This window comes from Pleurodeles waltl, chromosome 5, assembly GCF_031143425.1.
Source record: "Pleurodeles waltl isolate 20211129_DDA chromosome 5, aPleWal1.hap1.20221129, whole genome shotgun sequence".
NCBI classification, from domain to species: Eukaryota; Metazoa; Chordata; class Amphibia; order Caudata; family Salamandridae; genus Pleurodeles; species Pleurodeles waltl.
The window spans coordinates 573,690,426-573,709,092 of NC_090444.1; the positions used below are offsets into that span (position 1 = coordinate 573,690,426).

General features: G+C 49.4%; 1 protein-coding gene across 4 annotated transcripts in view; it reads left to right on the plus strand.

Annotated features, from left to right (window-relative positions):
- Positions 1 to 18,667, plus strand: part of LOC138295834 (uncharacterized) — a 1,330,477-nt gene that overhangs the window by 925,785 nt on the left and 386,025 nt on the right. For all 4 annotated transcript variants that reach the window (XM_069234393.1, XM_069234396.1, XM_069234394.1 and 1 more), the window contains 3 exons: positions 1,515 to 1,592; positions 5,971 to 6,048; positions 10,423 to 10,500. In XM_069234393.1, the coding sequence (XP_069090494.1) occupies positions 1,515 to 1,592; positions 5,971 to 6,048; positions 10,423 to 10,500 (234 nt within the window). The remainder of the gene's footprint in view (positions 1 to 1,514; positions 1,593 to 5,970; positions 6,049 to 10,422; positions 10,501 to 18,667) is intronic.

Genomic DNA, 18,667 nt, shown 5'->3' on the forward strand with positions numbered 1-18,667 from the left:
AATCAGTTCTGATATCAAATTATTTATCTGGTATTTTTGTGTAACACAAATCACTGTATTGTACTCCACAAACATAAGTCCTCCGTGTCCTGGAGGGGCCACAAGTCCTTATCCACATTGCCGAAAACCAATGTGACAAATTGAGTTCTTGACCAACTGGGGTGTAAGCCATGGTCAAGCAACAGCCAGTTTCTTGCACGGTGGACCACAAAAAGTGACTAATATAACCTATGCCTAACCCTGGGTACCTTGGGACCAAAATCAGTCAGGCTAAACTTAGAAACAATGTGTTAAGTATTTATGCAGTACACAAACAGCAACACAGTGAAAACACAACACAATACAAATCCCAAACCAATTTAGAAAAATAGAGAATATTTTAATAAATCATTTGACACCAAAATCATCAAACCCAATTAGTAGAACTGGAGTTATGAATTTTTAAAGTTTTAAGTGTAAAATAGCACGTAAAAATGAAAAGTACCAACCGCCAACATCCGGTCGACCCTGATGGAGCGTAGCTCGGATACACAAAGTGGATTGGGCCTGGTCAGCGCTTACCTTTGGACTTGGAACATTTTTTTTTAAAAGTCTCTGAGAAAGTTGGCATTCAGCGGGGCAAACCTGCAGGAGTGTCCGAGAAGGGAGCAATATTGAAGATTTTTACCTTCGGACTTAGCTGTTGAGATGGAAGTTGAAAATCTTCGGTGGGCAAAGCAGAAGGTTGTAGCCGAAGACAGTTCACAGGGTCAGATACCCCTTTCACGAGGAGCCTTGGGCGCATACGTGAGCAGGTTGGTCCTAGTCACTTCGTACTCAGAGCACTTTTGGGCCAACGTTTGTCTAGTCTAAGTCCTCACTTTTGGAAATTAGTCACCTGGGCACCTTTGACAACACAACCAATGGACCAGAAGCGGATGGAGACCTCTTGAGGGTTCAAGATTCACACAGGCAGGGTCCAGGTGCATGTTCAAGATGGAGGGAGCCTGTTATGTCCCTGTGGCTCAGAACAGGAGGCCAAAATCCAAAGGCTTTCCCAAGTCTCCCACAGGCCCCTGGACCTTTAACAAACACAGCAAAATGTGTGGAAAAATAAGGGGGCACCACAAGTAACTCCCAGACCCTAGACTCTGTGCAGTAGAATAAAAATTCAAGTAAAACGCTGGTTGCCAACCCATCTAAAACCACAAAGACCCATAATGCCAACCACAAAATGTCCAAACGTCTTAGAAAAATAGATGGTTCACCACCCAACTCTCCACAGACGCATGCCACCCGCAGCAGACAATAATAAACATTTTTAAATAATGGCCAACACTTTCCACCACGAAATCCAGGTCCTCATGACATGGGATTAAAATCAATCTGCCATTCAAAGACCTAGATAGTATAATTTTTGTTCGTATCAAGCAATAAGTGCCAGGATAAATACATTCAAAGTCATAGTTGTTTTATGGTCCCTGCCAATGTAAATGTGAGGTCCATTACAGAACACATACCATTGTGTTTTTCAGAGGAAATGAAACGGTGCGGACTACTGATTCAAAAATAACTGAGGAAGCCAACGGAGACAAAAAAATATCCGAGAAAAAGTAAGACCTGCATGCTTTATAATGATATAATTGTTTTAGCTGCATAAATAAACTTAAGGAAACTAAGGCAAGGGCCTACACAGATGAACCTGCCATATGCATGATAGTAAAACCAATAGTTATTCATTATATATTTCCTTTATTGGTTTCATAAAGTGTGCATGTAACTGTTTTACAAGTCATAGAAATAATCAAGGAAAATCTGAGAAGGATTACCCCAAATTGAGAATGTGGGTACCCGTGAGAATCATAAGCAAGTAATATTTTATAAATCACGGTACCTTAATAATCTATTGTACGCCCAAGTGACGGATAGTTCATGAGAAAGACGTTTTGGAACTTGCTCTGCCTTTGCCTTGGCCCTCGGGGGGACGCCGTGACTGCCGGAACAGGGGGGCGGAGCCTGCTCCTGTAGCACGTATAGCGCATTGTTCTCTCCCGCTGCACGGGACGCGCGGGGGCCGCGCCCGGGCGAAGGCCAGTCCAAGGGCAGGCCCGTCTTGCATCCCTCATCGCCCATTGGAGACTAGGCTGGGCCACCCCCCTTTCATCTTCCTGTGGATGGTGACTATTCAATATTGCCAGCGCCTGGAATTCCACTGTGGGTGAGACCGTGATTTAAATTGTGTTCTTATTTTTGTGTGACTCTTGTTGCTCTTTCAGTGAAGTTCCACTATTGCATAATGGGTAGGAAAAGGGGTCAGTTAACAGGCGCTTTGAGTGGTGGTTGTGGTAGGCAGGGTAGTGGAACCACCACACTGGACTCCTTCCTCGCAAGAGCTGTTGGGGTTGTAACTAAGGAAACTGATTTGGCAGAGAGGAGGTTATCCATGGAGATGGAGGATTAGTGTCATGCCCCAGTAGTCAGTGATCCTCCGGAGGGCTTGGATGAGGAGGTGGCCTATCCTGGGGGAGACCACTGTGCTGCTGCTGAGCACGCCCATGTTGAGACAATAGAGACTATTGAGGGCTCTGGTGGTCCAGGACCTTCGAGAAGAAGCAAAAGGCTTTTGCTGTCCTCTCCCCCGGTTTGCTCCTTGGATAAGTGTAGCCCTCCCCGAGGAAAAAAAAGGCACTAAAGAAAACGGTGCCCAAAACAAAAACATCTCTCTTGGAACTCCCTAAGGGGCTGACTAGTGGCCCTGAACTTTGCCAGCCTATGGGGTGTGATGTAACCAATTTACTGTTAAAATTTCAGGAAATGATTCAGGGTATTTTGTCCCCTGTTGTGGCAAAATTATTGGCTATAGAAAAAGCAGTGTTTCGGCTATGTGAGCAAGGAAGTCAAGGGAGCCAATGTACAGGTGGATTTGTGGCCCCGACCAGCCAATCCCAATCAAGTGAGGAGATTATCCTGCAGGAGGAAGCTGCAGGGACTTTGGGGCCTCTGGGGAAAATGCCACAGCAATTGGTTAATCCTGTAAATCCTGGGGGTCAAGGTGCTTGGGTTGAGATTGCACCAGCTCCATCTACTACCCTACCAATGGGTGGGAGGACCGTTATTAGATCTAACTGTAGCAGGCAACCTGATTCTGAATCTGTGGCAGTTGGGGGGAGCTGCCAATAGCTGGATGGGAAGTATAATCAGAACCTGCCGAAGGCCAGGTCTTCGTTGGTTTGTTTGGATCTCCCCCCGGCTTGTGCCCCTTACGTGGTGGTGTTGACGAATGTCTCTGCCCTTGCTCCTGGGGCAATCGGGTCTACTGCCCAACTAATAAATAAGACTGGATATTGGTTGATTTCATACTGACTGTGTCCTTATGATGTTCCTATTTATAGGTGTCTGGGAACATCCTATTACTGATTCTCAAATGTAGTTATAACTGTGAGCATTTTTTGTGTTCTCTGCTTTTCATAAATAGTTCTTAGCTGTGTTTCATGAATAAAGTTTCTTCTTTCTTTTCAAGTAAAACACCAGCTAGACAATAAGTTACTAACAGGTATTATTTGGTTGATTTAGTTTTGAGTCTCTACCTCAAACCAACTCCTTGAGTTAGCCATGGACCATCCTGGCTAGCTGTCCCGAGGGCCAAGTGTCAGTGTAATTGGTGTTCTGTTTTGGTTCCAGCAGTTTGTTAGGCCCCAGGACCACAGAGATTAAAAATAATGATATGACAGTCAGCGTCTTGCCAAATCAGAACAACAAAGAACAATAGTAATGGGGAGAGAACTGAGCTGGGGTGGGACAAGAGGTGGAGACAGAGGAATAAACTACAAGAGACTAAAGGTTTTAACTGTCGCTGTTTGAGACAGTAACACCTAATTGCCCTGGGACTGCTCACAACTAGCCAAAGGCCAGGCTGGCTTTAGGGAGTTATGACCAGTACAGCAGCAGCAGGCGCTGATCTAGGAAGTGGTGCTGTGTCCAGGTCCTTTAGACTCAGTTCATGAGCTAGCATGATCTTTTTCTCCTCCACCCTTAGTCTGGTAAGATCTAGCTCCAGCTTGAGCTTCCTTCCTCCCTCCTGTCCTCCAACTCCACTTGTGACAGGTCCCTGCAAGATACGCTGCTCTGCCCCGTCCCGGGCATTCTGATTCTCCTCCTGAGGGCAGGGGTGTTCCTTCTGCAGCTCTAGGTTCTCCTCTGGGATCTATTTCTCATCTGGTCCAAAGTCCCCTTCAAGATCATCCTCCTCTGTCACTGCTTGCAGCCTCTTGACCTCCTTATAGGCAAAGAGGGCTATCTGTAGGTTCACTTTGGAATCCTTCCTGCTCATATTCAGCCCTTTCTTGCAGCGCTTTTGCAGCTCAAACTTGGTGAGGTTATAAACATTTATCAGCTTCATGGTAATAGAGAAAAGGTAGGTTTACTTAAACTTAGCAAAAACTGAAACGGCCAATGGAAACTAAGGAGAATGTAAAAAATCAGTTCTGATATCAAATTATTTATCTGGTATTTTTGTGTAACACAAATCACTGTATTGTACTCCACAAACATAAGTCCTCCGTGTCCTGGAGGGGCCACAAGTCCTTATCCACATTGCTGAAAACCAATGTGACAAATTGAGTTCTTGACCTACTGGGGTGTAAGCCATGGTCAAGCAACAGCCAGTTTCTTGCACGGTGGACCACAAAAAGTGACTAATATAACCTATGCCTAACCCTGGGCACCTTGGGACCAAAAGCAGTCAGGCTAAACTTAGAAACAATGTGTTAAGTATTTATGCAGTACACAAACAACAACACAGTGAAAACACAACACAATACAAATCCCAAACCAATTTAGAAAAATAGAGAATATTTTAATAAATCATTTGACACCAAAATCATCAAACCCAATTAGTAGAACTGGAGTTATGAATTTTTAAAGTTTTAAGTGTAAAATAGCACGTAAAAATGAAAAGTACCAACTGCCAACATCCGGTCGACCCTGATGGAGCGTAGCTCGGATACACAAAGTGGATTGGGCCTGGTCAGCGCTTACCTTTGGACTTGGAATTTTTTTTTTTTTAAAGTCTCTGAGAAATTTGCAATTCAGCGGGGCAAAGCTGCAGGAGTGTCCGAGAAGGGAGCAATAATGACGATTTTTACCTTCGGACTTAGCTGTTGAGATGGAATTTGAAAATCTCCCGTGGGCAAAGCAGAAGGTTGTAGCCGAAGACAGTTCACAGGGTCAGATACCCCTTTCACGAGGAGCCTTGGGCGCATACGTGAGCAGGTTGGTCCTAGTCACTTCGTACTCAGAGCACTTTTGAGCCAACTTTTGTCTAGTCTAAGTCCTCACTTTTGGAAATTAGTCACCTGGGCACCTTTGACAACACAACCAATGGACCAGAAGCGGATGGAGACCTCTTGAGGGTTCAAGACTCACACAGGCAGGGTCCAGGTGCATGTTCAAGATGGAGGGAGCCTGTTATGTCCCTGTGGCTCAGAACAGGAGGCCAAAATCCAAAGGCTTTCCCAAGTCTCCCACAGGCCCCTGGACCTTTAACAAACACAGCAAAATGTGTGGAAAAATAAGGGGGCACCACAAGTAACTCCCAGACCTTAGACTCTGTGCAGTAGAATAAAAATTCAAGTAAAACGCTGGTTGCCAACCCATCTAAAACCACAAAGACCCATAATGCCAACCACAAAATGTCCAAACGTCTTAGAAAAATAGATGGTTCACCACCCAACTCTCCACAGACGCATGCCACCCGCAGCAGACAATAATAAACATTTTTAAATAATGGCCAACACTTTCCACTACGAAGACCAGGTCCTCATGACATGGGATTAAAATCAATCTGCCATTCAAAGACCTAGATAGTATAATTTTTGTTTGTATCTAGCAATAAGTGCCAGGATAAATACATTCAAAGTCATAGTTGTTTTATGGTCCCTGCCAATGTAAATGTGAGGTCCATTACAGAACACATACCATTGTGTTTTTCAGAGGAAATGAAACGGTGCAGACTACTGATGCAAAAATAACTGAGGAAGCCAACGGAGACAAAAAAATATCTGAGAAAAAGTAAGACCTGCATGCTTTATAATGATATAATTGTTTTAGCTGCATAAATAATCTTAAGGAAACTAAGGCAAGGGCCTACACCAATGAACCTGCCATATGCATGATAGTAAAACCAATAGTTATTCATTATATATTTCATTTATTGGTTTCATAAAGTGTGCATGTAACTGTTTTACAAGTCATAGAAATAACCAAGGAAAATCCGAGAAGGATAACCCCAAATTGAGGATGTGGGTACCCGTGAGAATCATAAGAAAGTAATAGTTTATAAATCACGGTATCTTAATAATCTATTGTACGCCCAAGTGACGGATAGTTCATGAGAAAGACGTTTTGGAACTTGGTCTGCCTTTGTCTTGGCCCTCGGGGGGACGCCGTGACTGCCGGAACAGGGGGGCGGAGCCTGCTCCTGTAGCACGTATAGCGCATTGTTCTCTCCCGCTGCGCGGGACGCACAGGGGCCGCGCCCGGGCGAAGGCCAGGCCAAGGGCAGGCCCGTCTTGCGCCGTCATCGCCCATTAGAGACTGGGCTGGGCCACCCCCCTTTCATCTTCCTGTGGATGGTGACTATTCAATAATGCCAGCGCCTGGAGTTCCACTGTGGGTGAGACAGTGATTTAAATTGTGTTCTGATTTTTTTGTGACTCTTGTTGCTCTCTTTGAGTGAAGTTCCACTATTGCATAATGGGTAGGAAAAGGGGTCAGTTAACAGGCGCTTTGAGTGGTGGTTGTGGTAGGCAGGGTAGTGGAACCACCACACTGGACTCCTTCCTCGCAAGAGCTGTTGGGGTTATAACAAAGGAAACTGATTTGGCAGAGAGGAGGTTATCCATGGAGATGGAGAATTGGTGTCATGCCCCAGTAGTCAGTGATCCTCCGGAGGGCTTGGATGAGGAGGTGGCCTATCCTGGGGGAGACCACTGTGTTGCTGCTGCTGCTGAGCACGCCCATGTTGAGACAATAGAGACTATAGAGGGCTCTGGTGGTCCAGGACCTTCGAGAAGAAGCAAAAGGCTTTTGCTGTCCTCTCCCCTGGTTTGCTTCTTGGATAAGTGTAGCCCTCCCCCGAGGAAAAAAAAGGCACTAAAGAAAACGGTGCCCAAAACAAAAACACCTCTCTTGAAACTCCCTAAGGGGCTGACTAGAGGCCCTGAACTTTGCCAGCCTATGGGGTGTGATGTAACCAATTTACTGTTAAAATTTCAGGAAATGATTCAGGGTATTTTGTCCCCTGTTGTAGCAAAAGTATTGGCTATAGAAAAAGCAGTGTTTCGGCTATGTGAGCAAGGAAGTCAAGGGAGCCAATGTACAGGTGGATTTGTGGCCCCGACCAGCCAATCCCAATCAAGTGAGGAGATTATCCTGCAGGAGGAAGCTGCAGGGACTTTGGGGCCTCTGGGGAAAATGCCACAGCAATTGGTTAATCCTGTAAATCCTGGGGGTCAAGGTGCTTGGGTTGAGATTGCACCAGCTCCATCTACTACCCTACCAATGGGTGGGAGGACCGTTATTAGATCTAACTGTAGCAGGCAACCTGATTCTGAATCTGTGGCAGTTGGGGGGAGCTGGATGGGAAGTATAATCAGAACCTGCCGAAGGTCAGGTCTTCGTTGGTTTGTTTGGATCTCCCCCCGGCTTGTGCTCTTTACGTGGTGGTGTTGACGAATGTCTCTGCCCTTGCCCCTGGGGCAATCAAGTCTACGGCCCAACTAATAAATAAGACTGGATATTGGTTGATTTCATACTGACTGTGTCCTTATGATGTTCCTATTTATAGGTGTCTGGGAACATCCTATTACTGATTCTCAAATGTAGTTATAACTGTGAGCATTATTTGTGTTCTCTGCTTTTCATAAATAGTTCTTAGCTGTGTTTCATGAATAAAGTTTCTTTTTTCTTTTCAAGTAAAACACCAGCTAGACAATAAGTTACTAACAGGTATTATTTGGTTGATTTAGTTTTGAGTCTCTACGTCAAACCAACTCCCTGAGTTAGCCATGGACCATCCTGGCTAGCTATCCCAAGTGCCAAGTGTCAGTGTAATTGGTGTTCTGTTTTGGTTCCCGCTGTTTGTTAGGCCCCAGGACCACAGAGATTAAAAATAATGATATGACAGTCAGCGTTTTGCCAAATCAGAACAACAAAGAACAATAGTAATAGGGAGAGAACTGAGATGGGGTGGGACAAGAGGTGGGGACAGAGGCATAAACTACAAGAGACTAAAGGTTTTAACTGTCGCTGTTTGAGACAGTAACACCTAATTGCCCTGGGACTGCTCACAACTAGCCAAAGGCCAGGCTGGCTTTAGGGAGTTATGACCAGTACAGCAGCAGCAGGCGCTGATCTAGGAAGTGATGCTGTGTCCAGGTCCTTTAGACTCAGTTCATGAGCTAGCATGATCTTTTTCTCCTCCACCCTTAGTCTGGTAAGATCTAGCTCCAGCTTGAGCTTCCTTCCTTCCTCCTGTCCTCCAACTCCACTTGTGACAGGCCTCTGCAAGATACGCTGCTCTGCCCCGTCCCGGGCATTCTGATTCTCCTCCTGAGGGCAGGGGTGTTCCTTCTGCAGCTCTAGGTTCTCCTCTGGGATCTCTTTCTCATCTGGTCCAAGGTCCCCTTCAAGATCATCCTCCTCTGTCACTGCTTGCAGCCTCTTGACCTCCTTATAGGCAAAGAGGGCTATCTGTAGGTTCACTTTGGAATCCTTCCTGCTCATATTCAGCCCCTTCTTGCAGCGCTTTTGCAGCTCAAACTTGGTGAGGTTATCAACATTTATCAGCTTCATGGTAATAGAGAAAAGGTAGGTTTACTTAAACTTAGCAAAAACTGAAACGGCCAATGGAAACTAAGGAGAATGTAAAAAATCTGTTCTGATATCAAATTATTTATCTGGTATTTTTGTGTAACACAAATCACTGTATTGTACTCCACAAACATAAGTCCTCCGTGTCCTGGAGGGGCCACAAGTCCTTATCCACATTGCTGAAAACCAATGTGACAAATTGAGTTCTTGACCGACTGGGGTGTAAGCCATGGTCAAGCAACACCCAGTTTCTTGCACGGTGGACCACAAAAAGTGACTAATATAACCTATGCCTAACCCTGGGTACCTTGGGACCAAAAGCAGTCAGGCTAAACTTAGAAACAATGTGTTAAGTATTTATGCAGTACACAAACAACAACACAGTGAAAACACAACACAATACAAATCCCAAACCAATTTAGAAAAATAGAGAATATTTTAATAAATCATTTGACACCAAAATCATCAAACCCAATTAGTAGAACTGGAGTTATGAATTTTTAAAGTTTTATGTGTAAAATAGCACGTAAAAATGAAAAGTACCAACGCCAACATCCGGTCGACCCTGATGGAGCGTAGCTCGGATACACAAAGTGGATTGGTCCTGGTCAGCGCTTACCTTTGGACTTGGAACATTTTTTTTAAAAAGTCTCTGAGAAAGTTGCCATTCAGCGGGGCAAAGCTGCAGGAGTGTCCGAGAAGGGAGCAATAATGATGATTTTTACCTTCGGACTTAGCTGTTGAGATGGAATTTGAAAATCTCCCGTGGGCAAAGCAGAAGGTTGTAGCCGAAGACAGTTCACAGGGTCAGATACCCCTTTCACGAGGAGCCTTGGGCGCAGACGTGAGCAGGTTGGTCCTAGTCACTTCGTACTCAGAGCACTTTTGGGCCAACTTTTGTCTAGTCTAAGTCCTCACTTTTGGAAATTAGTCACCTGGGCACCTTTGACAACACAACCAATGGACCAGAAGCGGGTGGAGACCTCTTGAGGGTTCAAGACTCACACAGGCAGGGTCCAGTTGCATGTTCAAGATGGAGGGAGCCTGTTATGTCCCTGTGTCTCAGAACAGGAGGCCAAAATCCAAAGGCTTTCCCAAGTCTCCCACAGGCCCCTGGACCTTTAACAAACACAGCAAAATGTGTGGAAAAATAAGGGGGCACCACAAGTAACTCACAGACCTTAGACTCTGTGCAGCAGAATAAAAATTCAAGTAAAACACTGGTTGCCAACCCATCTAAAACCACAAAGACCCATAATGCCAACCACAAAATGTCCAAACGTCTTAGAAAAATAGATGGTTCACCACCCAACTCTCCTCAGACGCATGCCACCCGCAGCAGACAATAATAAACATTTTTAAATAATGGCCAACACGTTCCACCACGAAGTCCAGGTCCTTATGACATGGGATTAAAATCAATCTGCCATTCAAAGACCTAGATAGTATAATTTTTGTTCGTATCTAGCAATAAGTGCCAGGATAAATACATTCAAAGTCATAGTTGTTTTATGGTCCCTGCCAATGTAAATGTGAGGTCCATTACAGAACACATACCATTGTGTTTTTCAGAGGAAATGAAACGGTGCAGACTACTGATGCAAAAATAACTGAGGAAGCCAACGGAGACAAAAAAATATCTGAGAAAAAGTAAGACCTGCATGCTTTATAATGATATCATTGTTTTAGCTGCATAAATAAACTTAAGGAAACTAAGGCAAGGGCCTACACCGATGAACCTGCCATATGCATGATAGTAAAACCAATAGTTATTCATTATATATTTCATTTATTGGTTTCATAAAGTGTGCATGTAACTGTTTTACAAGTCATAGAAATAACCAAGGAAAATCCGAGAAGGATAACCCCAAATTGAGGATGTGGGTACCCGTGAGAATCATAAGAAAGTAATATTTTATAAATCACGGTACCTTAATAATCTATTGTACGCCCAAGTGACGGATAGTTCATGAGAAAGACGTTTTGGAACTTGGTCTGCCTTTGTCTTGGCCCTCGGGGGACGCCGTGACTGCCGGAACAGGGGGGCGGAGCCTGCTCCTGTAGCACGTATAGCGCATTGTTCTCTCCCGCTGCGCGGGACGCACAGGGGCCGCGCCCGGGCGAAGGCCAGGCCAAGGGCAGGCCCGTCTTGCGCCGTCATCGCCCATTAGAGACTGGGCTGGGCCACCCCCCTTTCATCTTCCTGTGGATGGTGACTATTCAATATTGCCAGCGCCTGGAGTTCCACTGTGGGTGAGACCGTGATTTAAATTGTGTTCTGATTTTTTTGTGACTCTTGTTGCTCTCTTTGAGTGAAGTTCCACTATTGCATAATGGGTAGGAAAAGGGGTCAGTTAACAGGCGCTTTGACTGGTGGTTGTGGTAGGCAGGGTAGTGGAACCACCACACTGGACTCCTTCCTCGCAAGAGCTGTTGGGGTTGTAACAAAGGAAACTGATTTGGCAGAGAGGAGGTTATCCATGGAGATGGAGGATTGGTGTCATGCCCCAGTAGTCAGTGATCCTCCGGAGGGCTTGGATGTGGAGGTGGCCTATCCTGGGGGAGACCACTGTGCTGCTGCTGCTGCTGCTGAGCACGCCCATGTTGAGACAATTGAGACTATAGAGGGCTCTGGTGGTCCAGGACCTTCGAGAAGAAGCAAAAGGCTTTTGCTGTCCTCTCCCCCGGTTTGCTCCTTGGATAAGTGTAGCCCTCCCCAGACGAAAAAAAAGGCACTAAAGAAAACGGTGCCCAAAACAAAAACATCTCTCTTGGAACTCCCTAAGGGGCTGACTAGTGGCCCTGAACTTTGCCAGCCTATGGGGTGTGATGTAACCAATTTACTGTTAAAATTTCAGGAAATGATTCAGGGTATTTTGTCCCCTGTTGTGGCAAAATTATTGGCTATAGAAAAAGCAGTGTTTCGGCTATGTGAGCAAGGAAGTCAAGGGAGCCAATGTACAGGTGGATTTGTGGCCCCGACCAGCCAATCCCAATCAAGTGAGGAGATTATCCTGCAGGAGGAAGCTGCAGGGACTTTGGGGCCTCTGGGGAAAATGCCACAGCAATTGGTTAATCCTGTAAATCCTGGGGGTCAAGGTGCTTGGGTTGAGATTGCACCAGCTCCATCTACTACCCTACCAATGGGTGGGAGGACCGTTATTTGATCTAACTGTAGCAGGCAACCTTATTCTGAATCTGTGGCAGTTGGGGGGAGCTGCCAATAGCTGGATGGGAAGTATAATCAGAACCTGCCGAAGGTCAGGTCTTCGTTGGTTTGTTTGGATCTCCCCCCGGCTTGTGCCCCTTACGTGGTGGTGTTGACAAATGTCTCTGCCCTTGCCCCTGGGGCAATCAAGTCTACGGCCCAACTAATAAATAAGACTGGATATTGGTTGATTTCATACTGACTGTGTCCTTATAATGTTCCTATTTATAGGTGTCTGGGAACATCCTATTACTGATTCTCAAATGTAGTTATAACTGTGAGCATTATTTGTGTTCTCTGCTTTTCATAAATAGTTCTTAGCTGTGTTTCATGAATACAGTTTCTTTTTTCTTTTCAAGTAAAACACCAGCTAGACAATAAGTTACTAACAGGTATTATTTGGTTGATTTAGTTTTGAGTCTCTACCTCAAACCAACTCCCTGAGTTAGCCATGGACCATCCTGGCTAGCTATCCCGAGGGCCAAGTGTCAGTGTAATTGGTGTTCTGTTTTGGTTCCAGCAGTTTGTTAGGCCCCAGGACCACAGTGATTAAAAATAATGATATGACAGTCAGCATCTTGCCAAATCAGAACAACAAAGAACAATAGTAATGGGGAGAGAACTGAGATGGGGTGGGACAAGAGGTGGGGACAAAGGCATAAACTACAAGAGACGAAGGGGGTCATTCCAACCCTGGCGGTCGGTGTTAAAGCGGCGGCTAACCCGCCAACAGGCTGGCGGTTTAAAAAATGGAATTCTGACCCTGGCGGAAACCGCCAACAGAGACCGCCACTTTAACACTCCGACCGCCACGGCGGGACAAACAAACAGCGCGGTGGTCACCGCCAACAGACAGGTGGGAGACAATGTACCGCCCACCCTATCACAACCCACCAATCCGCCACCTTTTCCGGGGCGGTAGCCCCGCCGATAAAAACACGGCGGAAACAGGCATTTCAAACGGAAAACGCTCACCTCCATACACCCCACGAGGAATCTGGATAGCATGGAACCCGAACTACACATCCTACCAGCTATTGTATTCCTGCTCCTCTACCAGGAGCACGAACGCCGGCGCAGAAGACTACGGTGAGTACTGCACCTACGACACAGGGGAGGGGGGAGGAGAAAATAATTCGGGCACACATACACTACACACCCACCACCACCCTCACCCACTACAACACACACATCAATGCATAGCAATACATCACTGTTACAACCCCCAAACCCCCCGGAAGAATGCAAAGACAAAATGAAATGATCATAAACAGTCGAATATATTGTATTATCGGCATATAAAAATATCACACATTTAAAACTAATATATACATATATATTAAAAGTCCGATAATTTTAGCAGTCATTGTCCGTGGACCACTGGGCCCAAATCACATGGGCAAGGCCCACACAGGATACCTGACACCAACGGAGAGAACACTGCAGGGGCATCAGATAGAAAAACTACAGGCACCTCAGGGGGAAGGGAAGGGGGGGCACCTCAGCCACATGAGTATACGGCGCCAGATCCACGAGGGGCCTCCAGGGCCACTGTCCCATCCTGGGGAGTGCAAAGCCACAGTCTCTCAAGTCCATACAGTGGGTGGTTTGCCCACTGTACCATCCTGGGGAGTGCAAAGCCACAGTCTCTCAAGTCCATACAGTGGCTGGCTTGCCCACTGTACCATCCTGGGGAGTGCAAAGCCACAGTCTCTCAAGTCTCTACAGTGGGTGATTTGCCCACTGTTACATCCTGGGGAGTGCAAAGCCACAGTCTCTCAAGTGGATGACAGTGTCCACTGGTTCTGGAGGGGGACTGGTGCCCAGAGTGCTTCGTGCAGCCCTGCCCGACACAGATGCGGCACTGCCCCTTCCGCCAATGGGCCAGCGGTGCTTGAGATGAAGGGCCCAGTTCAGCGGTGCTTGAGACGGCAGTGCCCAGCGGAGCGGTGCTTGAGATGAAGGGCCCAGTGCAGCGGTGCTTGAGACGGCGGTGCCCAGCGGAGCGGTGCTTGAGATGAAGGGCCCAGCGGAGCGGTGCTTGAGATGAAGGGTCCAGTGCAGCGGTGCTTGAGATGAAAGGCCCAGTGCAGCGGTGCTTGAGATGAAAGGCCCAGTGCAGCGGTGCTTGAGACGGCAGTGCCCAGCGGTGCAGTGCTTGAGATGAAGGGCCCAGTGCAGCGGTGCTTGAGACGGCGGTGCCCAGCGGAGCGGTGCTTGAGATGAAGGGCCCAGCGGAGCGGTGCTTGAGATGAAGGGCCCAGCGGAGCAGTGCTTGAGATGAAGGCCCCAGTGCAGCGGTGCTTTAGACGGCGGTGCCCAGCGGAGCGGTGCTTGAGATGAAGGGCCCAGTGCAGTGGTGCTTGAGACGGCGGTGCCCAGCGGAGCGGTGCTTGAGATGAAGGGCCCAGTGCAGTGGTGCTTGAGATGAAGGGCCCTATTCAGCGGTGCTTGAGATGAGGGGCTCAGTGCAGCAGTGCTTGAGATGAAGGGCCCAGTGCAGCAGTGCTTGAGACAGCGGTGCCCAGCGGAGCGGTGCTTGAGATGAAGGGCCCAGTGCAGCGGTGCTTGAGACGGCGGTGCCCAGCGGAGCGGTGCTTGAGATGAAGGGCCCAGCGGAGCGGTGCTTGAGATGAAGGGCCCAGTGCAGCGGTGCTTGAGATGAAGGGCCCTGTTCAGCGGTGCTTGAGACGGCGGTGCCCAGCGGAGCGGTGCTTGAGATGAAGGGCCCAGCGGAGCGGTGCTTGAGATGAAGGGCCCTGTTCAGCGGTGCTTGCCTTGGCGGTCCTTGCCCTGTTCAGCGGTCCTTGCCCTGTTCAGCGGTGCTTGCCTTGGCTGTCCTTGCCCTGTTCAGCGGTCCTTACCCTGTTCAGCGGTGTTTGCCTTGGCGGTCCTTGACCTGTTCAGCGGTCCTTGCCCTGTTCAGCGGTGCTTGCCTTGGCGGTCCATGTCCTGTTAGTGGTCCTTGCCCTGTTCAGCGGTGCTTGCCTTGGCGGTCCTTGCCCTGTTCAGCGGTCCTTGCCCTGTTCAGCGGGGCTTGCCTTGGGGGTCCTTGCCCTGTTCAGCGGTCCTTGCCCTGTTCAGCGGTGCTTGAGTTGGCGCTCCTTCATTGCCCAGCTGGGCTGTGGCTGGCGGGGCCCTCCTGGGCAGCTGGGCTGTGGCTGGCGGGGCCCTCCTGGGCAGCTGGTCTGTGGCTGGCGGGGCCCTCCTGGGCAGCTGGGCTGTGGCTGGTGGGGCCCTCCTGGGCAGCTGGGCTGTGGCTGGCGGGGCCCTCCTGCACACCTGGGATGGGGCTGGTGGGGCCCTCCTGGGCAGCTGGCCTGCTGCCGGACTTGTCGGGCGTGCTGCCCTTCCCACCCTTCCCTGGTCGTCTGTGGCCCTTTCCCACCTTTGGCGGTGTGCCAGGTGGCACCCCACTTACAGCCGGAGCCAGGGTAGGGATTTTGGTCCCTGGTGTCCTTGGCCTCTCGCGCCGGGCACTGGTGATCTTTGGGTGTTTTTCCGGGGTGGGCTGGCCATGCCTTGGCTCCTACCAGAACTAGTTGCCCTTGAGGGTGGGGGACTCCACAGTCCTTGGACAACAGTCTTGATAGGTCCTGGTTTGGTGGTGGCTGAGGTGCTGATTGCAGTCTTATTCGATGGACGGGGTGGGGGAGTTGTTGGAAAGAGGTCAAGTTTGGAAAGAGGTCAAGTTTGGAAAGGAAAATCAATTTGGAAAGAGAGGGACGGCTAGGTGTAGTGGGTATGGGAGTGGAGGAAGAGGATGTGGTTGTAGGAGTGTGAAGTCTGGTGTCTTTGGGTGCAGGTGCTTGGGCTGGAGGCTGTCGTGAGGTGGTAGGCTGTTGGGTGGGTGGCTGCCTGCGTTTGTGTGGTTTGGAAGAGGGCGTGACAGACACACTGGGAGAGGACACAGGGGACGTGTAAATGGTAGTGGGGGTGGTGACTGCACGTGTGCAGAGTGTTCTGGTGGGTGTTCTGGTGATGGACGTAGTGGCTGAAGATGTTGTGCATGCAAGTGTGAGTGGAGACGTCACAGGGAGGGAGGAGGGAGACGAGGAGGAGGGGGACACAGTGGAGGCAGTGGGTGTTGGTGTGTCTGCATGTGGATGTTGCTTGTGTGAATGCTTGTGTGAAGTGTGGTGCTTATGTCTGTATGAGCTTCCCTTGGGTGTTGGAGTGTGTGCAGGCTCGTCTGTAGGTGTGTCTGGGATAGGCAGAGGTACAGGGGATTGGGTCTGGGTGGAGGAAGTTGGAGGGGTGAGGCTAGAGACAGGGACAATTGCTGCCATCAGTGCTGAGGCCAGAGCGTTGAACGATCGCTGATGGGCAGCCTGACCCGAATGAATGCCCTCCAGGTATGCATTACTCCGGTGCACCTCCCTTTCTACACCCTGGATGGCATTCAAAAGGGTAGACTGCCCAACAATGATGGTCCTGAGGAGGTCAATGACCTCCTCACTGAGGGCAGCAGGGGTGACAGGGGCAGGGCCTGAGGTGCCTGGGGCGAAGGAGATGCCCACCTTCCTGGGTGAGCGGGCACGGGGCAAACGCTGAGGGCGGTGCTGGTGCGCTGGGTGGCGGCTGTACCTGTTGTTGCGGGGGGCACGGATGTTGCCGCCACCACAAGGGAGCTCCCTTCAGAGGACGAGTCGCTGCCACTGACATCAGCACGAGTCCCCGCTGTGGAGCTCCCCTCGCCCTCCGTCCCACTGGTGTACTCAGAGTCCGTTGCATGGCCCTCCAGGGCCATGTGGGATGCAGCTCCCTCGTGCTCCGATGCCACTTCTCCTCCGCCTGATGATGCTAATTCACACATGAACAGGAAGACCACAAAAAAGGGGAGGGGGAGAAAGAAAGACATGTTGAGTGCATGGATTACCGCTACCGTTGGCGGAGAGGACAGACACAGAAGCCCCCTGCACTACGCTGCGCACTTGGGGTCCACTACTCAATCAGTGGGACATGGCCTACAAGCCTATGGACGACAACCGCACACATAGATGACACAGGGCCATGAATAGCTGTACTTGGCACCCTAAAGAGGTGGGGGGCGGGGGCACAGGGCCTGGCCTAGAGATACCCACAGCCCACCTCCCCCACCCAGACACCTCCACTGCGCGCAAAGTCACCAGAATGAGAGTGTACTCACCCCCTTGTGTCTGCTGTGATGTCCTCACGCGCCCATCCAAATCGGGGTAGGCCACCGCCAGGATCCGGGACATCAGGTGGGTCAATTGACGACTGGCACCCCTCCTACGTTGGGACGCCATCCCCAGCAGAGCCTCCGCCGTCTTCCTGCTCCCGCGTCGGATGTCCTCCCACCTCTTCCGGCAGTGGGTGCCCCGTCTGTTGTGGACCCCCAGGGTCCGGACGTCCTTGGCGATCGCACGCCAAATAGCGATTTTCTGGTGGGCGCTGACCTATGTGACATGTACAGGGGGAGAAAAAAAATCATCACCTTCTGCATGCTTGATGTGAGTGGCCCCCCATCCCCACCCTTGCCATGTGGCCAATGCTCTCATCTGTCGTCTGATGCATGCCTCAATCGCTCCCCTCCCCACCATCTTTCATCCACCCGACTCAACCCAGGCATTGCCCACAAAGCATGGTCCCACTGTACTTACCTGTTGGTCTGTAGGACCGTAGAGTAGCGCATACTGGGGGAGGACCCCATCCACGAGTTTCTCCAATTCTTCAGAAGTGAAGGCAGGGGCCCTTTCCCCAGTCGCAGCAGCCATTGTCTCTTCCAGAGCGAGGTCACAGCAGCACTTGCAGTGTAGGTCCTCTCCTGTGGAAGATCAGGTATTGGGTGAATAAATAGATAGAAAATGGCGGTCACGCCCGCGGCGGTGCGTACCGCGACCGCCGGCGCACATCGTCATTGGCTCGTGAAACCCATAGGATTCTATGTTAACCAATGCGGCTTTGCGCCGCGGTCTTCGACCGCCTACCGCCACAGTGTGCCACGCCAGCGCATTGACCTCACATCCCATTGTCACACTTCACAGGTCAGGCAGCCACCATTTCAAGGGCCCACATGGCTTAATTTCTACTGCGTCACACATACCTAGGCCTTTCCTCAACACTCATACAAACCATTCAATGCATAGTGAATCATGTTGTGTGCAAGCTGTGGGAACTTACCTGTGGGTTGATTGACTCTGTGCTCGCTGTTGTCCTTCCTAGGCACCGTCCGCTGGGCAATGTGAGGAGATGGAGGAATCTTCCTGTGTACAGACCGCTGGTGGACCTGTCGACAATGGAGGAAAGACATGTCATACTGACATACAGGCTTGACCGGGCCACTATACAGGAACTGTGTGCCCAGCTGGAGGCAGACCTGATGTCACCTATCCGCCAACCCACAGGGATCCCCCCTCTAGTGCAGGTGCTGTCAGTACTCCATTTCTTAGCAAGTGGGTCATTTCAAACAACAGTGGCCATATCATCAGGGATGTCTCAACCTATGTTTTCCAAGGTTTTGTCCAGAGTGTTGTCTGCCCTGCTGAAACACATGAGGAGCTACATAATTTTCCCTGAGGTGGGGGATTTGCCTACAGTGAAGGGTGATTTCTATGCCCTTGGACATATCCCCAACATCATAGGTGC